General features: G+C 29.2%; 2 protein-coding genes across 5 annotated transcripts; one reads left to right on the top strand and one right to left on the bottom strand.

Annotated features, from left to right (window-relative positions):
• Nucleotides 1–2,279: 2,279 nt before the first annotated feature.
• Nucleotides 2,280–10,508, top strand: LOC117180030 (transmembrane protein 164). 4 transcript variants are annotated; one of them, XM_033372314.1, is made up of 6 exons: nucleotides 2,280–2,538; nucleotides 4,695–5,014; nucleotides 6,256–6,372; nucleotides 6,568–6,646; nucleotides 6,817–6,917; nucleotides 8,505–10,508. In XM_033372314.1, the coding sequence occupies exons 2-6, from the start codon at nucleotides 4,697–4,699 to the stop codon at nucleotides 8,784–8,786; spliced, it is 897 nt and encodes a 298-aa protein (XP_033228205.1). In that variant the 5' UTR covers nucleotides 2,280–2,538; nucleotides 4,695–4,696; the 3' UTR covers nucleotides 8,787–10,508. The 4 variants fall into 4 exon arrangements, with proteins under 4 accessions (XP_033228205.1, XP_033228204.1, XP_033228207.1 ...); XM_033372313.1 differs by having other exon boundaries at nucleotides 2,280–2,692; XM_033372316.1 differs by having other exon boundaries at nucleotides 2,292–2,330.
• An 867-nt stretch (nucleotides 10,509–11,375) lies between these two features.
• Nucleotides 11,376–16,020, bottom strand: LOC117180178 (F-box/SPRY domain-containing protein 1). Its single transcript, XM_033372539.1, has 4 exons — nucleotides 15,710–16,020; nucleotides 13,761–14,034; nucleotides 12,672–12,762; nucleotides 11,376–12,589 (listed from the first exon to the last, which is right to left on the bottom strand). Exons 1-4 carry the CDS (start codon nucleotides 16,012–16,014, stop codon nucleotides 12,495–12,497), a joined length of 765 nt encoding a protein of 254 aa, XP_033228430.1. The 5' UTR covers nucleotides 16,015–16,020; the 3' UTR covers nucleotides 11,376–12,494.
• Nucleotides 16,021–16,346: the final 326 nt, after the last annotated feature.

The following is a 16,346-nucleotide window of genomic DNA, read 5'->3' as shown; positions in this document are numbered from 1 at the left end:
TTTAAATTTTAAGTTTAGTTTTTAAAAATAATTTTATAAATTTAACTAAAATTCTAAAGTAAGAAAAGAATTTTTTTACGTTTATTTATTGTCTCGAAAATTAAAAATAATAATAAATAGAATATTTGTAGACTCTCTTTAATTTCAATATAATTAGGTAAATCAGTGTTCATAACATTTTTAACGTACAGGCCGTACAGAGCCAGCCAACCGACTCAACCATGATCTAACAAATACATGGTCTAGCCACTTGAGGGCCCTGTTTCGTTAAAGTAACGCAACCGCTTAATTCCACCATTTTGTTAGTTTGACCGCGCAGTTTGAGCTTGACGCATAAGACTGTACGGCGAACTGTTATAGGAAAATCAGTATGCAGGAAGAAATATTATGAGAATATTAAAAGAATGAATTCAAAAAGAACTTGCAATGAATATATTAGATCATTAGTAAGGAAATAAATTATATTCAGACCAAAATGTAAGTTTGTAAATATTACTGAATGGGAAGGATTAAAAGTATATATAATTTTTGATATTAATGATATGATTAATGATTAATGATTCAAATGCTCAATAACTTACACGTATAAACTGGAAGGTACTGACACTTTTAAATTGAACAGTTTTAAGTAAAATGCAAATTAACTGCAAAATGTAGAACTTTGATAAATTTTAGAGTTTGAAGATTGAGATTAGTTCCAAAAATATAAATCCACGTTAACATTTTCAACAGTATAAATTAAAGAATCAAGCAATGAACTTTAGAAATTTACAAAATTATTATATATTACTTCAAGTAATGTTAAGCTAGACACATTAGAAATTGAAAAATAATGTTTTACCTTCACATTTCTTAATTTAGAAGTTTAATTATTCTTATTTTAAAAAGTCTAGGCAACCGTCAAAAGATTAAAAATTTTATATCAAAATATTGAAAAATCGAGAAGTGGTTTTAAATTTTTCCTAATTCAAAATCATTTTTGAATTTTTTGCCAGAACTTATATATTTTTGCAGATTTCAAACAAAAATTTAGATTTTTTTAAATTGTGAAAGACTACAGAAGAATAAAAATTTTCTTAAGATTCTTAGAAAAATTGAAAATTATTTTTCATTTTGAAAAATTATTGTAACAGAAAGTTTAAGAAGATTTTAAAGAGATTTAAAAAATGACCAAAGAAGAACATGGAAGATTTTAAGGATTTTATTTAATTTGCTGGATTTTCAAGAACTGTGGGAAAATTTCGATTAATTTTAAAACTAATTTAGAAGATCTGAAAAAATTGTTAAGACACTTCGTTTAAATTACATGAAATAATTCTAAGCTTTTCATTAATTTTGAATCTTTTCAAAACTTCGACATATCTCTTAAAATTAATAAAATTTTGTGTACAAATAATAAGTGTTCAATTGTTATTTATGTGTCAAAATTTAACCATTTCACTTATAAATTAAACACTTTTTAAATAGAACAATTAAAATTGTAACGCTAAAAAATCAAAAGTTCTTTGAAAATCTAAAGATTCAAATCTTTCTATGTAAAACAATTGAGTTTCAAATTGTTTTCTTTTCAATATTTGGTTTAAATTTACTCGTCTTAAATGAACAGTGAAATATTGCTAAATATTAAATACTTATTCTTTTTCTACATTAAGAAATTTCAAATTAAATGGGTTAAAATTATATAATTTAAACTCACAATATTTTTAATTTAATAAAAACATTTAATTATGACTATATTATTATGGATTTATTTTTAAGTGGAAAATAGTCAAACGCACGTTTACATTTTTTAATGACTGAAAACATTAATAGAAGTAATATATTAATAAATTTATTTATTAAATTTAATATGAAAAATATATAAAGGAATACCTGCAACTGTGAATGAAAAATATATTATTGATAAATCATGAGTAAAATTATAATAAAATCCATTCCAATTACAAGTATTTAAATGAACAAAAATAACAATATTTCACAATTATCACTTGTAGACTTTCGAAATTAAGATCATTCCATGGGATATATTGAAGCCCGGAGTATTTTTTTGTTTCTGTTTCGCTTAATTGATATTATTATTTTTTTATAAACAATATTGGCACTGAAAAAACTCTTACAAATGCAAGTACCAGAAAAGCAAAAAAGTAGGTTATGCACAATTCTAAACGTCCGCCATCTTGGCACGTAATTTACTAGATATTTTACCTATTTTCTACGGAAAATATTTCACTTAGGTATTTTACGTAAAAAACCTTCAGTTATGCGTAACTGCACATCCCTGCTCATGTCACTCAGTATTATGGACGTGAAGTGTATTGTGTAAATTAAATGTAAGAAACAAATTAGTGTACTTAGAGGTTCGATTTTCCCATAAAACTGAGCAAACCTGAATTTTGCATGTGTAAAAATCGTAAGAAAAAATTGATTTTAGTTGCTCTTTTGACTCGTCGATGAATTTCCGTCAGACAATCGAGGACGACCTTCGACCTGGCAGTTTTCGGTATATTTGACAAGCGCGCACAGGCAAGGCAAGGCTAGGCAAGTTAAATGTCAGTTTGATATTGAGGTCCAGAAAGAAGTAATATTTCTGGAATAAAAAACCTTTTTTGAATTATGCAAAAAGTGGCGACCTATTTTATCTAAAGGTCAACAATTAATTTTCGTTCTGACACCATTTTTAAAAACTGATAAGGTAATTACGAGCTTATTTCGACGTTTTCAAGCTTCTAACCTATCAACTATTTGTCAATAAGTCGATTATTGACTCACTATTGTTACTTTTTTCCTTCAAATTTCTGGTAACTTTCTTTTTTTTGTGATACTTATTTATAGATGTGATGTCACTCATCAGAAAATGTCAAAACTTATTTTCAAACCTATTATGTAACTTAATTATACGTCCGGTACTTTTATTATCTTGTTAAGTATTTTCCTGTGCGTTTCTTTTCTATGGTAGATTATCAGAGTGAATTAAGGCTTGCAGTATTGTATTTAAAAGGAAGCTCTTATAATTAGTATATTGTTTTCTTATTCAAAGCAAAATCGAGTGATATTTTCGTGCTAGGTTTCTAACAAAAACATTCTCTTTTTTGAAAACAGTATTGTGTAATATTTTTATTTAACTAAAAACGGTAAGGTATTTATTGTCAAAAGAATACTGTTTGTGTTATTTTTCGTTAGAAATTCTAAAAACTTTTTGTTCAAAGAGAACTTTGATTTACAATACCACCGATTATGTTGGACCTGCATATTTCGAACATTTTTTGAAAAATGTGGATAGAAATTTATTTTTCAAAATGGTGTTAAAAATCATTATAATCATTTTTAATGTGATTTCTGATTTTATGATATATACGTTTTTTTCTGACAATGAATATTTTTGTTTATAGTTTCTTTGAAATATTTAAATTATTTATGCTGCAAAGTATAATTGATTTCCATTTAAAAACTTATTTTTTACAGAATTGAAAGAAAATGGAACATTCTTTTGAAATTTTTGAACCAAAGTAAAAATATTTTATGCAAATGTAAATAATTTCGCAGTTTCAAATTTAATCCTTAAAATGTTGAATTTCTAATCAAAATAATACAAAAAAAAATATATTTTATGCACTATTTTCAAATTGAAATATTCAGAATTGTAGGATTTAAAATCACAATAAATCAAAATTTGGGTCTACTTCCGAAAAGTACGTACATCCCAATAATTTGAACCACCGTATATCTGAATTTTAAAACACTGATCACGAATATGATGGTGGAAAAGGCGTAAATTCGATTTCGATTTTCATGGTTAAAACAATGAGAACCCCATGTAAATAATGGTTTTTTGCGTTATTTTAGTAAATAATAAAGATCGTCAAACAACCTTGTAGATCTATTCAAAATAAACCTTTTATATATTATAAAGTTTTTCTGAAAAAAAAACAATATTTTTCAAGAAAATGTTGGTATAAAGTGTAGAATTGTTTGGAATAGAGCTGGTGACACTCCTATGAATGGTCATCGAATTAATGTAGGTCACATCCTTACCCTTTTCCAATGTCTCGTGGGAGAGCCACCCTTGTTGCTGGCCATACAAATAAATTAGGTCACATACCTTCCTCCTTTCCAACGTCTCGAGAGGGATGGTTGATAGAAATAATTTCGGTCACATAATTACCCCTTTCCACCTTTTTGTGGAGGGGGACAACCCTCTAACTGGCCACAAAAATAGTTTCGGTTACATCCTTACCCCTTTCCAGCTTCTCGTGGGGAAAATTTCTCCAGGAATTTTTCATATCATTTATGTCCATTTTCTCAAAAACGATTCGTCTTAGAAAAAAAATTTCTTGCACATAAAATATGTATTCTTAAAAGATCTACAACTTTTCTTTAAAGTATTTTTGTAAATATTTATTATTCTCTAGGATCGAAGCAAAAAAACCATGATTTTCTTGGTTTAAAAAAATATTTTTCACCATGAAATTGGTATTTGCGCGTATTTCCACTGTCATTTTCGCAATCAGCGCATCAAAATACATAATTGTATGCGGATTCAAATTAATCGGAGGTGTGCGCTTTTCGGAAGAATATGCCAAAATTAATTTAAAAATGTCCCAAAATTGTACAATAATTTCAAAACATTGAATATTTTCGTATTTAAATGTTCAAGTTGAAACTTTTAAACAGTGTTGTTTAATGAAACATTTCAGAAATGTTGGAATGGGCTTACGATGGAGTGAACAGTTCAATTCCTCGCAATTCAGGACCAGAATGTGCCAATTACATGAGCCCTAGACGAAGATTAATTGAAACCTTCTGTGTTTCAATATTCATAATATTTTGTCTCTCGTGGGGCTATAAAAGGATTAAATTGCCTAAGCCAATGCCCTATGTTAACCAAGATAGAGTCGGAAAAAGGGTTCTATTAATTGTAATGTCTCTCGTATTGGGTATGGAAATAGGTTTTAAATTAACTAGTCGAACCTTTATTTATTTTATGAATCCTTGTCACGTCCACACGATCGCCCAGGTGAGTGTATTAATCAAATTTTTGTTCTATACAAGTTCAAAGAATTGTTTTTAACGAGTTTCAAATATTAATTCCGATCAAACATTAATATGGAAAGAAATAGTTGAACAAATTTTTAAGAAAATCACAAATATTTAAAAAATATGAATCAAACCTTTTTGTAACAAAATTTGTCCATTTATTTTGCTTCCAACGACACATCACTATTGGTCATAGGCATTAAGCATAGCTGCTTATGCCACTGTGTAGTCATGTTTCATACAAACACGGTCACTGTGATGTCCATTTTTGCTAATGGAATAGAAACATTTCGAGTAATTTGGATATGAAGTGAGAAACCCGATTTTGAAGTTTATTTTGCGATAAAAGTAGGTTTTCGAAAATCATGTGATATTTATGAGTGAACTTTATTTTTGAAAGATATGTTGAATGTACATGTAATATTTCTCAGAATTGCATGTTGTCGCGATGTTCTAATGTGTCATTGAAGCCATGATGTCTTTCACATAAGCGGATTTCAAGGAGCCAAAATTTGTGGAGAAATCTGCTTTTGATACCACTAGTTATTATTTATGTTTTCAGGCCGTTCATTTATCAAAAACTTACAAATCAAAATTTTATGAAAAATGAACCCAAAAAAATGGCTGGATTTATGCATTATGCGTGAAGAGTGTACTGTCGATTTTTTAAAAATATTTCTTTCGGAAGTGCATCGAAACTTGATTTGATCACAAATTAATCTTCAGAATCAGTTTTCTCACGCCAAAAAATCCCCCAATACACAATTTCATTAAAAAATATAAAAAATCATGAAATTTACCATTCAATCTAAACTTCACGTCAAAATTACTCAGAATGTTTCTATTCCATTAAGAAAAATTGACATTATAGTCGTGTTCGTACGCGATAGGACTACATAATGGCATAAACGTATATATGCAATGCTTGTGACCAATAGCGACGTATCGTTGCCCGTGTAAACTACAAATATTATTATAATACGTATAATAATTCGATGAATTTACAAAAGATTATTATTTATCGATATTTTGAATTTTCAAATATTTGAAGCTTTTAAATCCGTCTTTAAAAACATTTCATCTGTATATGATATTGTTAGATCTATTCATTATTCTATATTTTAATTGGTCTATAACTTTATTTAAATTATAAAATTAATTATTCATAAGAAAAGAAAATTAACTATAAAAACATTGAAGACTCATTTTAATTTTTCACAGTTGTACTTACTAGCAGCAGATCCTAGTCCAATGGCGACTGCGGTTTTTAGGGTGCAAATGAATTATCTCAATGGGCCGTTACTAGCCTACGTATTTCCAGAGACTGAATCTCGAAACGTAAGTTTCCATATTCTAACTTTAACCCACCAATCACAATAAATACTGCGAAAACCTTTTTTGGTGAAAAATTCATTCAATTCATTAATATACATTCCATTATATCCATAATTCGATACGAATGTGTTTTGGTTTTAAAACGCTCGTAATAAAAATAAAAATTCTAAGATAACAAACAGAGCTGTCATTTTTTAGATTTTTGCTGACAAAGCGTGCTACTATGTTCAGCATGGTTTGATGGTAGTAATTCCCTATTACCTGCTGAGGCTCGGAGGTAAATTAAGAATATTTAAAACAAATTTAACCTGAAAGCAAAGTAAAAGATGATAAATCCTTTTTTTCAAGTAAAAAACTATGATACTAAATTAGGATATCATTTTTTCTGCTTTCACTTGTAGTTTACATAGTTCAATTGATTATATTTTTCTTGTCATAAAATTTCAGGAGCTTATAACGTCGAACCTTTCATGGATTTGAGTTGGCCAGTGTTTAGTTACGGGTTGAATCTGGCATACCACTTTTGGATTCTTCAAGCAGCTGCTTTGGTAAGTTTCCATCATTTTTATTCCTAAAGCAGTGTTTAATATAGACATTGCTTCAAATTTTGGAACATCATTCTGGAAATTATACAAAATTCTGTAAATTCCAAAACAGCAGTCGTCAAAATTTAATGAATAAGATTCAAAAACTAAGAATTCAAAACTCCAAAATATGTTAATTTAAAATATTTGAAATTCAACATTTATAAACTCGGAACGTTAACAAAAATGTACAATATCAAATATGTATTACATTCAAAATTTAAGTGTTTCACAATTTAAGGCTTTAAAAACTTTAAAAAATTATTATTTCATATTCGTATAAGATTAAAGACTTTAAAATTTCAAACCTTAAAAAAGAAGCATTTAAAATGAAGTAATTAAAATTGAAAAAAATCAAAATTGAAAAATGGAATTTTAAACTAAATATGAAGCTTTGAAAATTAAAAAATATTTCAAAGTGTGCTTAAAACTGGAAATCTTGTATTTAAATATGTAAAATTTATTTCGTTTAAAATGAATAATATTGTAAAAATGCACCTTGTATATTTTAAACTCCAATCACTTCAAGCTTATTTGCAAAAATAAAACTTAGGTAGTTAAATGGGCAATTGAAATTGCAGCTTTCAACATTAAACATTCAGATGTCTAAAATTTTTTGACGACTGAAAAATTTCGAAAAAATAAAATTCTCAAAATTTAAAAATGCCCGATGTTATAAAATTGTCGGCAATTTAAATACCCGATAGTTTATGATGTTGCCGTATTTAAAAAGTCCCGGAATAAATGTACAGTTATTATGAAATACCCGCTTCTTTAAAAAAATCGACACAAGGAAATTCCCAAATCGTAATAATTCAAAATTTGTCAAATAATAAAATAGTAAGTAAAATATTATTAAATCAAAATATTTTTATTGAATTTATTTATTAATAAAACCATTTTTTTACTTGTTTAGATTCGGGAATGTTAATGTGGAACGCTACAATTTCAATTATTCCATATACTATGGATGCTTTTGAATTTGAAATAAGTAGTTTAATCTTTAATCATTTAATTTTGTACATTTGATTTAAAATCATTCATTCTTGTAGCCATTGACATTTGAATTTGCAAGTTAATTTCTATCTAGAATTGATCAAGTTCTTCGTTCTTAAATGGTTTAATTCGAAATTGTTCAAGCATTTAAAACAGTTTTAATAGTAAAATTAAAACACTTAAAATAAAAGTGGATCATTGTAAATTAAAGCCTTCGAATTTATACAACGTTAGAATTATATCCTGTGAAGTAAATGATTTAAAATGTTTTAATGTTACAAATTGAACATTTCAAAGTCTAAAAACTTTACAATGTTATGAGTTCGAATTTGCGCAATAATTTTAGACTTGAACATTCGAAATTGTAAAGAATATCAAACCGAACTCATTTAAAGATACACAACTTAATGCTAATAAGCTAGTCTAATAAAAATTAAAAGAATTTCCGGTCTTAAAAATTCCCGGCTTGCATGACCATCCTGTAAATACTTATAATAAACTCACACTTGTGTCTAATTTTTCCGACGTCCATAACTAAAATTAATTTGTTTCAAGCCTGTGCAAGTGAACTTAAACCACATGCTGTGTCCGGCACTCTTGGACCCATTCGAAGGTCAATACTATCGTCTCTGGGCAACCGCTCATCAATCTCTACTGTGTCCTCTTCTGGGCAAAGTATTTTGCCTCGCAGCTAACTTCTTTCTAACGAAGTTCCCTGTCACGAAAATCAAACCAACACTCGATCACCCGATTTCGAGACAAGGTGCGATTCCCGACAAAATTGGAACTCAGTCGATTTCCGATGGTTGTATAAATGGTCACACACACGTCGATTAATTTTAGGTTGCAGTAGAATTAAAAATTTATTTAATGTAATTCAATCGAATTATAAATGTTGAGCCTTCTGTGATTCCTGAATCTATAATCACAAATACTCAAGATAGTAGAAGTCGTTAGTCTTTCTCGGCTGCAAAATATTTTTTTAACGCATCTTCCATTCGAAGATTATTTGAGATAGATAACGTTCGTGTATAAATAATACACGATTCTAAAAGATAAAATCTGTATAAAAATAAGAACCAGTATAAATCTAAAATGATTTAATCATGTAAAATACAGTATGAAAACAGAATCTTTTTTTAAGATAGAATCTTCTAATAGATTTAGAATGGAACTACATTTAAACATATAGGTAATCCATTTTGGGAACCATAAAGGATTTTGAAAAATTTAGATTACCTATAAGAAAAGGAAATCGTCGGCATTTTCTTTAAATGAAAAAATAAATTTAGGATAGCATTATTTTACGAAAATAAGTCCTAGTCATCCACATAGTCTGTACAAATTAAAGATAAAACTGTGAATTCTGGTCAGACCTTGTAATTATCATATTTAGCATTTAAAGAAAAGTTCCGTAGACAGATTTTATGATTCATTCCACCTTTTTAAAATAATTTATTTACCTTCATGTCATTCTCCCACTTGAAAGTTGGGTAAGCCTTCCGTATCAAAATGAGCGTCAAGAATAATCAAGAGTTTATGGTAATATTTTCCTAAAAAAACAATCAAGAATTTATGGCACTATTTTTCTCTCAAAAATGACAAGTCCATGTTATTTAGTACTTATATGATATTTTTTTATAAGTAGGTAAATTTCACTGTAACAGATTTTTTTAGCTTAGAGAAAATTACATTTGTTCGAATCAATGACGATTTTAGATTCTCGAGTCTTTAGATGCAAGATTTCAAGAGTTGAATCGTCGAAGTCTCTTTATTATACGATACTTGAAGTAGCATTTTAGAATCGATCGATTTTTGAAATATGAACCATGTGGTGTAGGAATTTCGAAAACTTATTTGTTATTCAATGAAATGCTACTCAGTCAGTATGGCATATATTTATTGTATCACAGTATGCATACTATTATACTTGTTAAAATAAAATTTAACCACAATCAAAAGATCTTGCGAAAAAATGTAAGGAAATAAAGTGAGCTATTATAGAGAGATGAATTATTATTTTTTTAAAGTTTTTATTTCTTAACATTTTGTTTAATATTTTTAAAAAATGACGGAGAGAATTATTTGTTTTAATTCGTGGAGTAACTAAGAGGGGAATTTTAATTCTAGAAGCAAAATATGTCCAGCACAGAGAAATTATTCATCTCTCTATAATTTTTATCTTCAGTTATTGTTCAACCAGAGTTTCGTCACTCAGATTCCCTCTCATTTTCCTTTTAGCTTTTATAAAAAAAGTGATAGAAGTTCTTTGACAAGAGCAACGTATTTAAATCATTTATTTTCAAAATTTGATTTAAGAATGTTTGATTCTTTAGGTTCTTACAAATTCTGTTTAATTTTAATTGGTTAAACTTGAATTTGTTTATTTTAATGCTTTACATTTGAAGCCAAAAAATTGTTGGATGTCACAATTTATAATATGTAATTAAATTTGGGGGTCCTCAATTGAAACTATTTTTGATGCTATAAGCTGTTAAGTTAAAATAACATCATCTGTGACGCGTGAAACTTGCGAATTAAAGTGAAATTATTTGAAAATAGGAATTGAAGTTATTTTCTTTTTTTTTAAGAGTTCATTAGGTGGGGAATAAGGGGTAATCCATGAGAAAAAATGCTTTTTTTAATGAATTTTTTTAGAGATCTGGTTTAAGTAAATGTATTTAAATGTTTCGCATGTGGCAAAGTATCATTTTAAAAGTAATTAGTAATTTTTTGTAAAAAAATATCGTGAAATAAACCAGTGACAGAGCAATTTCGAGCAGGCCTCTTGAAAAAGATGATTTACGGTTCCTGCGATATCTCAGCGTAGATTTATCGGAAATAAAAAAACATGCAAAATTTAGTTAAAACATTAGTTTTTGCTCCCCCCAACGATTATTTTTTAATTTTTGTGAGCATCTGAAGAAAAATATGCGATTTTTTGTACAAAAAATTTCGTCATTTTTTAAGTGAAAAACGTCAATATGAAAAAAATTGAAAGAAAAATATCGTTGGGGGGGGGGGGGGGGTTTATATGTAGAAAAAGTTTAACAAATTTAAGAAGGATCGGTTCAGTAGTTCTTGTGAAATCGCTGGAACGGACTTTTAAAAAGTGGTTTCGAGGAAAACCAGTTTAAAGTTTTAAACACTTCATTTTTCCATTACACTTTGCGCACTTCACGGAAGTAGAAAGTGTAGTGAAAACTAATAAAAATTCTATTATATAATAGTATTTTTCATTGTCTTCTGGTACGTTCCTATATTTTTAAGCGCAGCTGCGGTATGTGAGGGTCGGCTTTAAATCTAAAACTTCAAGAGTTCTGCTCCGATTGACTTAAAATTTGACACAATACTTAAAAAATATTTGACAACAAAAAAACAAAACTAATCGTGTATGAAACAAAGTTTATTTCAGAAATATTAATCGCTATGTACACAATTCTGTACAAAAGTTTAGAAAAAATAATCGATGAAAACTACACGTGATAAATATAATAATAGGAAACTGTATGTACATTAAAAACACCTCATTTGTAATCGTTCATTTCCATGGATTCTAAATAAATAAGATATCTCGTAAAAACCTTACCATCTCTAGGTAATTTTTTAAATCAGATTGTAATATACAATCTGGACATTAGTTACATTACATCGTTTTTAAAAAATAAACAATGTATTTGCAAAATCACTAGAAGCACACTTTACGGAATACTCGACAAGAAGGAAAAACCTAGGAGTATTTTAAATGCCCAGCTAAAAAAATGGAATCTTATTTAGCAGTAAAAACTCAGGGACTTCTTCCGAGACAAGAATCGTGAATTTTTCCAGTTTCGCGGACCTAAATTTCACAAAATCTTGAATATCTCTCACAATCGACATTCTTAAGTACGTAAGTACACAAGTAATAAGCGGTGTGACCTCACCTAGGAATGTAATTGCACGATCGCTATTAAATAAATCTCGAAGTTCTAATGGAGTAATGCAAGTCGCAGATCAGCAGATTGCTTTGATGACTTGGAACTACCCAGTGGGCACTGGGACGTCATAAAGACATCCTTAGAATGTACCTCTATGTCATATGATTTGACGCCTTTAAGACATCCTTCGGATCTTTTCATGCCTTTAAAAGGTCTTCAGGGCGTCCTTAAGACGTCCGCCGAAAGACGTATATAGGACAAGTTTAGGACTTGTGTGCCCACTGTGTAGTTCTGCTTCGTTGCATATAAAGTACGAGTTTTCAGTAACTGAAAAGCGAAAACTGGCGTAGGAGAGCAGCAGCCGTATACTTAAGTTCAGTACTTTTGGCTCGAGAGCCTTTAGCTAAACATACACTTATTATCTACATGAGTCGTAGCCTATATACATCATCGTCCAAACACTTGTCGATTTCAACGACAATGCCTCAATCTTTTTTCTCTTTTCACTGAAAGAGAAATCGTCGGATCGTTCTCAATGTAAAAATTCTACTTAAACGTAGATTTAAGTTCCTGAACTTGGCGTCGATCAGTGATTTTTTAAGTCTGTGATTCTGCCATTTCCACAATGTTACCCATCCAAGGGAGGCCCTAAATACACCATCGAAACTTCTGTATTTCCGTATACCGCCGAGACTGAAGGAAACAATCTTTTGTCCGGAAGTCCTGCAAAAATAAATCAAATTATTCCATTAACTATTGGGTAAAAATATACGAATATATTTAGGCAAATGTGTTTTTATTTTACCTCTGAATGCTACTCCTAGAAATTCGTAATTTTTTTCAAACGAGAGCGTGTTGTCGTCGCAATCTAAGATGACTCGAATTCTTTCACCAACCTGTGAATGATAAATAAATTTTTGTTTATTATTATAAAAGAGACAAGTTATCTGCGATTTAAAAAATCCGGATGGCCACTTGAATGTAGAAAAAGTTCGTTTCTTTCAAATTTAAAAACTCAAACTGAAATTCTTGTTGCTTTTAAATACTAAAATGTTCCAAACTGAACATTGGTGCATTTTTCTATTGGGTGCCCAATAGAAAATTTTCGATTTTTTAAAACAAGAGGGCGGAATTTTGTTTGTTTTTGTGTAAAAGTAGGTTAGTATGACAATAGAGCCAATTACCACTATTTTTGCAAGTACACTTAATTTTTATAATTTAGAAGCTTAACTGAACTCATTTAATAACTGACTGCGGGAATAACATATTTAAGTTTAACGTTAGATGAAATCAACTGTTTCCTCGACAAATAATTCGCACTCGGTGATAAGTTCCGTTAAATTATTCTCCTATTTTTAATAGAATTTTTCAATAAAATTTCGAGGTCCAGAAATTAATTTCATTAACTTATTGATTTTTTGAACGCATAATTATGGACAGTAAAAATTATTTATTTACATGAAATCACTTCAATTTCATTTAACAATGAATCCCAAATTCTACAGAGAAAAATCGTATTTGGCTCAAATTTTAAATGATGAAATTTTTAGCACTTGAAAGAAATGTGAAAAAATAAAAGGTGGGTAACATAAAATAACTAAAAAAATAAAAATTTTAATTCAAGCATTTGAAATTGCTAAGTATTAATAAACGCTTAATTTAAAACTGAAAAGTTTAAAAAGTTTGAAATTGAGTATTTAAAAATTAGAAACTGTACAGTTTTAAGGCGAACCCGTAGAAAAATGGAACATCTCGTGTTTGTAGTTTAAATAAAAAAGTCCCGCTAGTTAAAACATAGAAATAACAACTTCCGAAAATTCTCGGATCGCTAGATTCAGTGGACACCCTGTAAATCTATTGTTTGGCTTTGTCAAATGTTGGAAAGATAATTTACTTGATACTTCGGAGCATTGTTGAGTAAAGGATAATTTCCTTGTGCATCCCCGTTGTGCAATAGGTGATTATCTACGAGATTCCAGCCCCATGAGTGCTCATCAGAGCCCAGAAGTGCTACGTACCCGTGGCACAAAAGGGGTGCTTCTTTTGTTGCTATTCCTATCACTGCAACTGTTCCCAAAGGTCCTTCCCAAATCACTTCCCAAGCATGTCTTCCATGCCGAAATCCTATTTTACCTCTACACGCGTCTGTACTTTGCGCCACTGGATTTCTGGAAAATTATTCGTATTTGTTTGAAAAGTAAACAATAAAAAATAAATAAGGAATTGATTTTATATATGTTTACAAAATATTTTGTGCTCACCTTTTGCATTATGAGAACACTAGTGCATTTTTAAAGTTTTGCAATTTTTAGGGCATAGGAAGCGAGAAAAAATTCTAGATTTTTTATTGCCCATAAAATTTCTATGTTGTAATTCGGTACTACTTAAAAAATGTAGGATTATAAATAATATAGAAGTTATATCAACTTTAGTTTAGGAGTACGTCCGAAGCATTTTTGAATGTGTGAGTTCGAAAAGATTGAAAAAAATTGGTGTATTTAACTAATAATAAACCGTATTAAAATATTGCATACGAATAAGATTATGCTTTTAAATTTAAATTTGACATGGAAGTTTTGAAAATATGAACTTATAAACATGAAAAACCCCCCTACACATTAAAGACTTTCCATCTTGGAAGTTTTAATATTCAAACATTTTAAAATCTCTTTATTTAACAAACTTTTCTGAACTCAAAAGCGTTTACATCAATTAATATTTAGTAATTTCTTATCTTTATCTCTAGATAACTTTAAAATATTACAATTCATAGGGAAGCTTATTGAATATATTAAACAACAAGTATACACAATATATTCTTCTAAATGATACAATTTGTGCCAGAAGCTTCTTCAAAAAATTAATAAAATACTCATAAATACTCATAAATCCATTCGTGAAACTGGTAATAATGTTTTAAAAAGTTTGTAAAAGAATTCCTATTATGCACAAAGATAATGTAAAATAACGTTGAATGACTGGTATTTTATGTTCAATCATTCTTAACGTTATTGGACATTATTCTCGTAAAATTGCGGGTTTCTTGTGAAATTCCTGTAGAAGTACACACAAATTCATGATATTGATAAACATGCAATTTGAGAAGCCGAAAACATATTTTATATATAATTTTATACAGGAAGTTTTTATACCAATATGTATACATTATGTATCAGAAGCAGAAAATCAAAAAATATATCCTGAATATTTATGTACATTAAAAAACAAAACAATGCACCCGTTAATAATTTCTATGTTTACAATATACAATTTTTAATTTTTTGATATCATGTTTGTTGAACAGTGCGGGCTAATTATTTGTGATATAATCTGATTTTGTGGTAATACTGTTTGCAAATTTAAAAAATCGTATTTTTGAAGAATTTGTGAAAAAAGGAATGTTTCTGACCTTTTTTGACGATTTTCAAAGTTTTTTATTCTAAAATCTTAGAACGTATATAGAAAAAGTAGAAAAAAGTTATTCAGAAAATTGGAAAATGATCAGAAAAATGAAAAAAGAAATTATATATATATATATATATATATATATTGGGCTGTCAAACATCTTGAGTCTGAGAAAATAAAAATAACTTTAGCTACATTATCATAAGATAAAAATACTGAATCTATGTATCATTAAAATACAGGACATTCTAATATCAAGAGAAAAAATAAATAATAAATAAACACTGTTCAATAGAAAACATAGAAAACCAATCGAAATTAGAAGACTTCTGATGACACCTCCTCCCCCGTACAATGAAAAGTGAGGGGGTTGTGTTCTCAAGAAAGCGTCAGCCCTTGACCTTATCAGCAAAAAATGAAGAAAATTTCGTGACCTACCTGTGCAGAGTAAATCCGTTGGGTTTGATGTAAACGTTGCGCGAACAATCATTTGGATTCCAGGCATGATAAAATGCTCGTAATTTGGCTTTATACGTTGGTACAGATGACAGCAAGTCTGAACTGAGAACTTCTTGGGCTAATTTTCTAATGCAGTGCATTCGCCATACATCGTTATTTTCGTCATTGAGAATTCTGTACCAGTTTTTGCACACCAAAGAACAATTTCTCATGGAGTGCAGATCCAAATATGAAAATATCACTTCTAAGACATGATCGGGCATCCGAACTGCTATATCGTCCATTTTGCCGGTCGCGAATGGTCGCGAACAAAGTGGTTGTTTAGAACGGAAGCTCTACCAAAATTGAATCTGCGCGCGCTGCGCCATCTTGAAACTTAAAATATTTTCTGCTTCATTTCCGGTTTCAAAGCCGGCTTCGAATTTTGTGTCATTTCTGATTGTTTCTAATGTATTTTTTGGATTCAGTGCGAAAATAGACGTATTTTGTTACATTTTTAGTTTCTGAGTTCGTTTCTACACTTATGATTAATTTTCCAATCAGAGGGGAAGTTTATTACCTGGTAAGTCATTCAATGTTTACATGTGGCTCATATACTTTTCTGTTTTTTTGCAAA

This window comes from Belonocnema kinseyi, chromosome 9, assembly GCF_010883055.1.
Source record: "Belonocnema kinseyi isolate 2016_QV_RU_SX_M_011 chromosome 9, B_treatae_v1, whole genome shotgun sequence".
NCBI classification, from domain to species: domain Eukaryota; kingdom Metazoa; phylum Arthropoda; class Insecta; order Hymenoptera; family Cynipidae; genus Belonocnema; species Belonocnema kinseyi.
The sequence above is the reverse complement of the archived record's forward strand: the minus strand, read 5'-3'. Positions and strand labels throughout refer to the sequence as shown.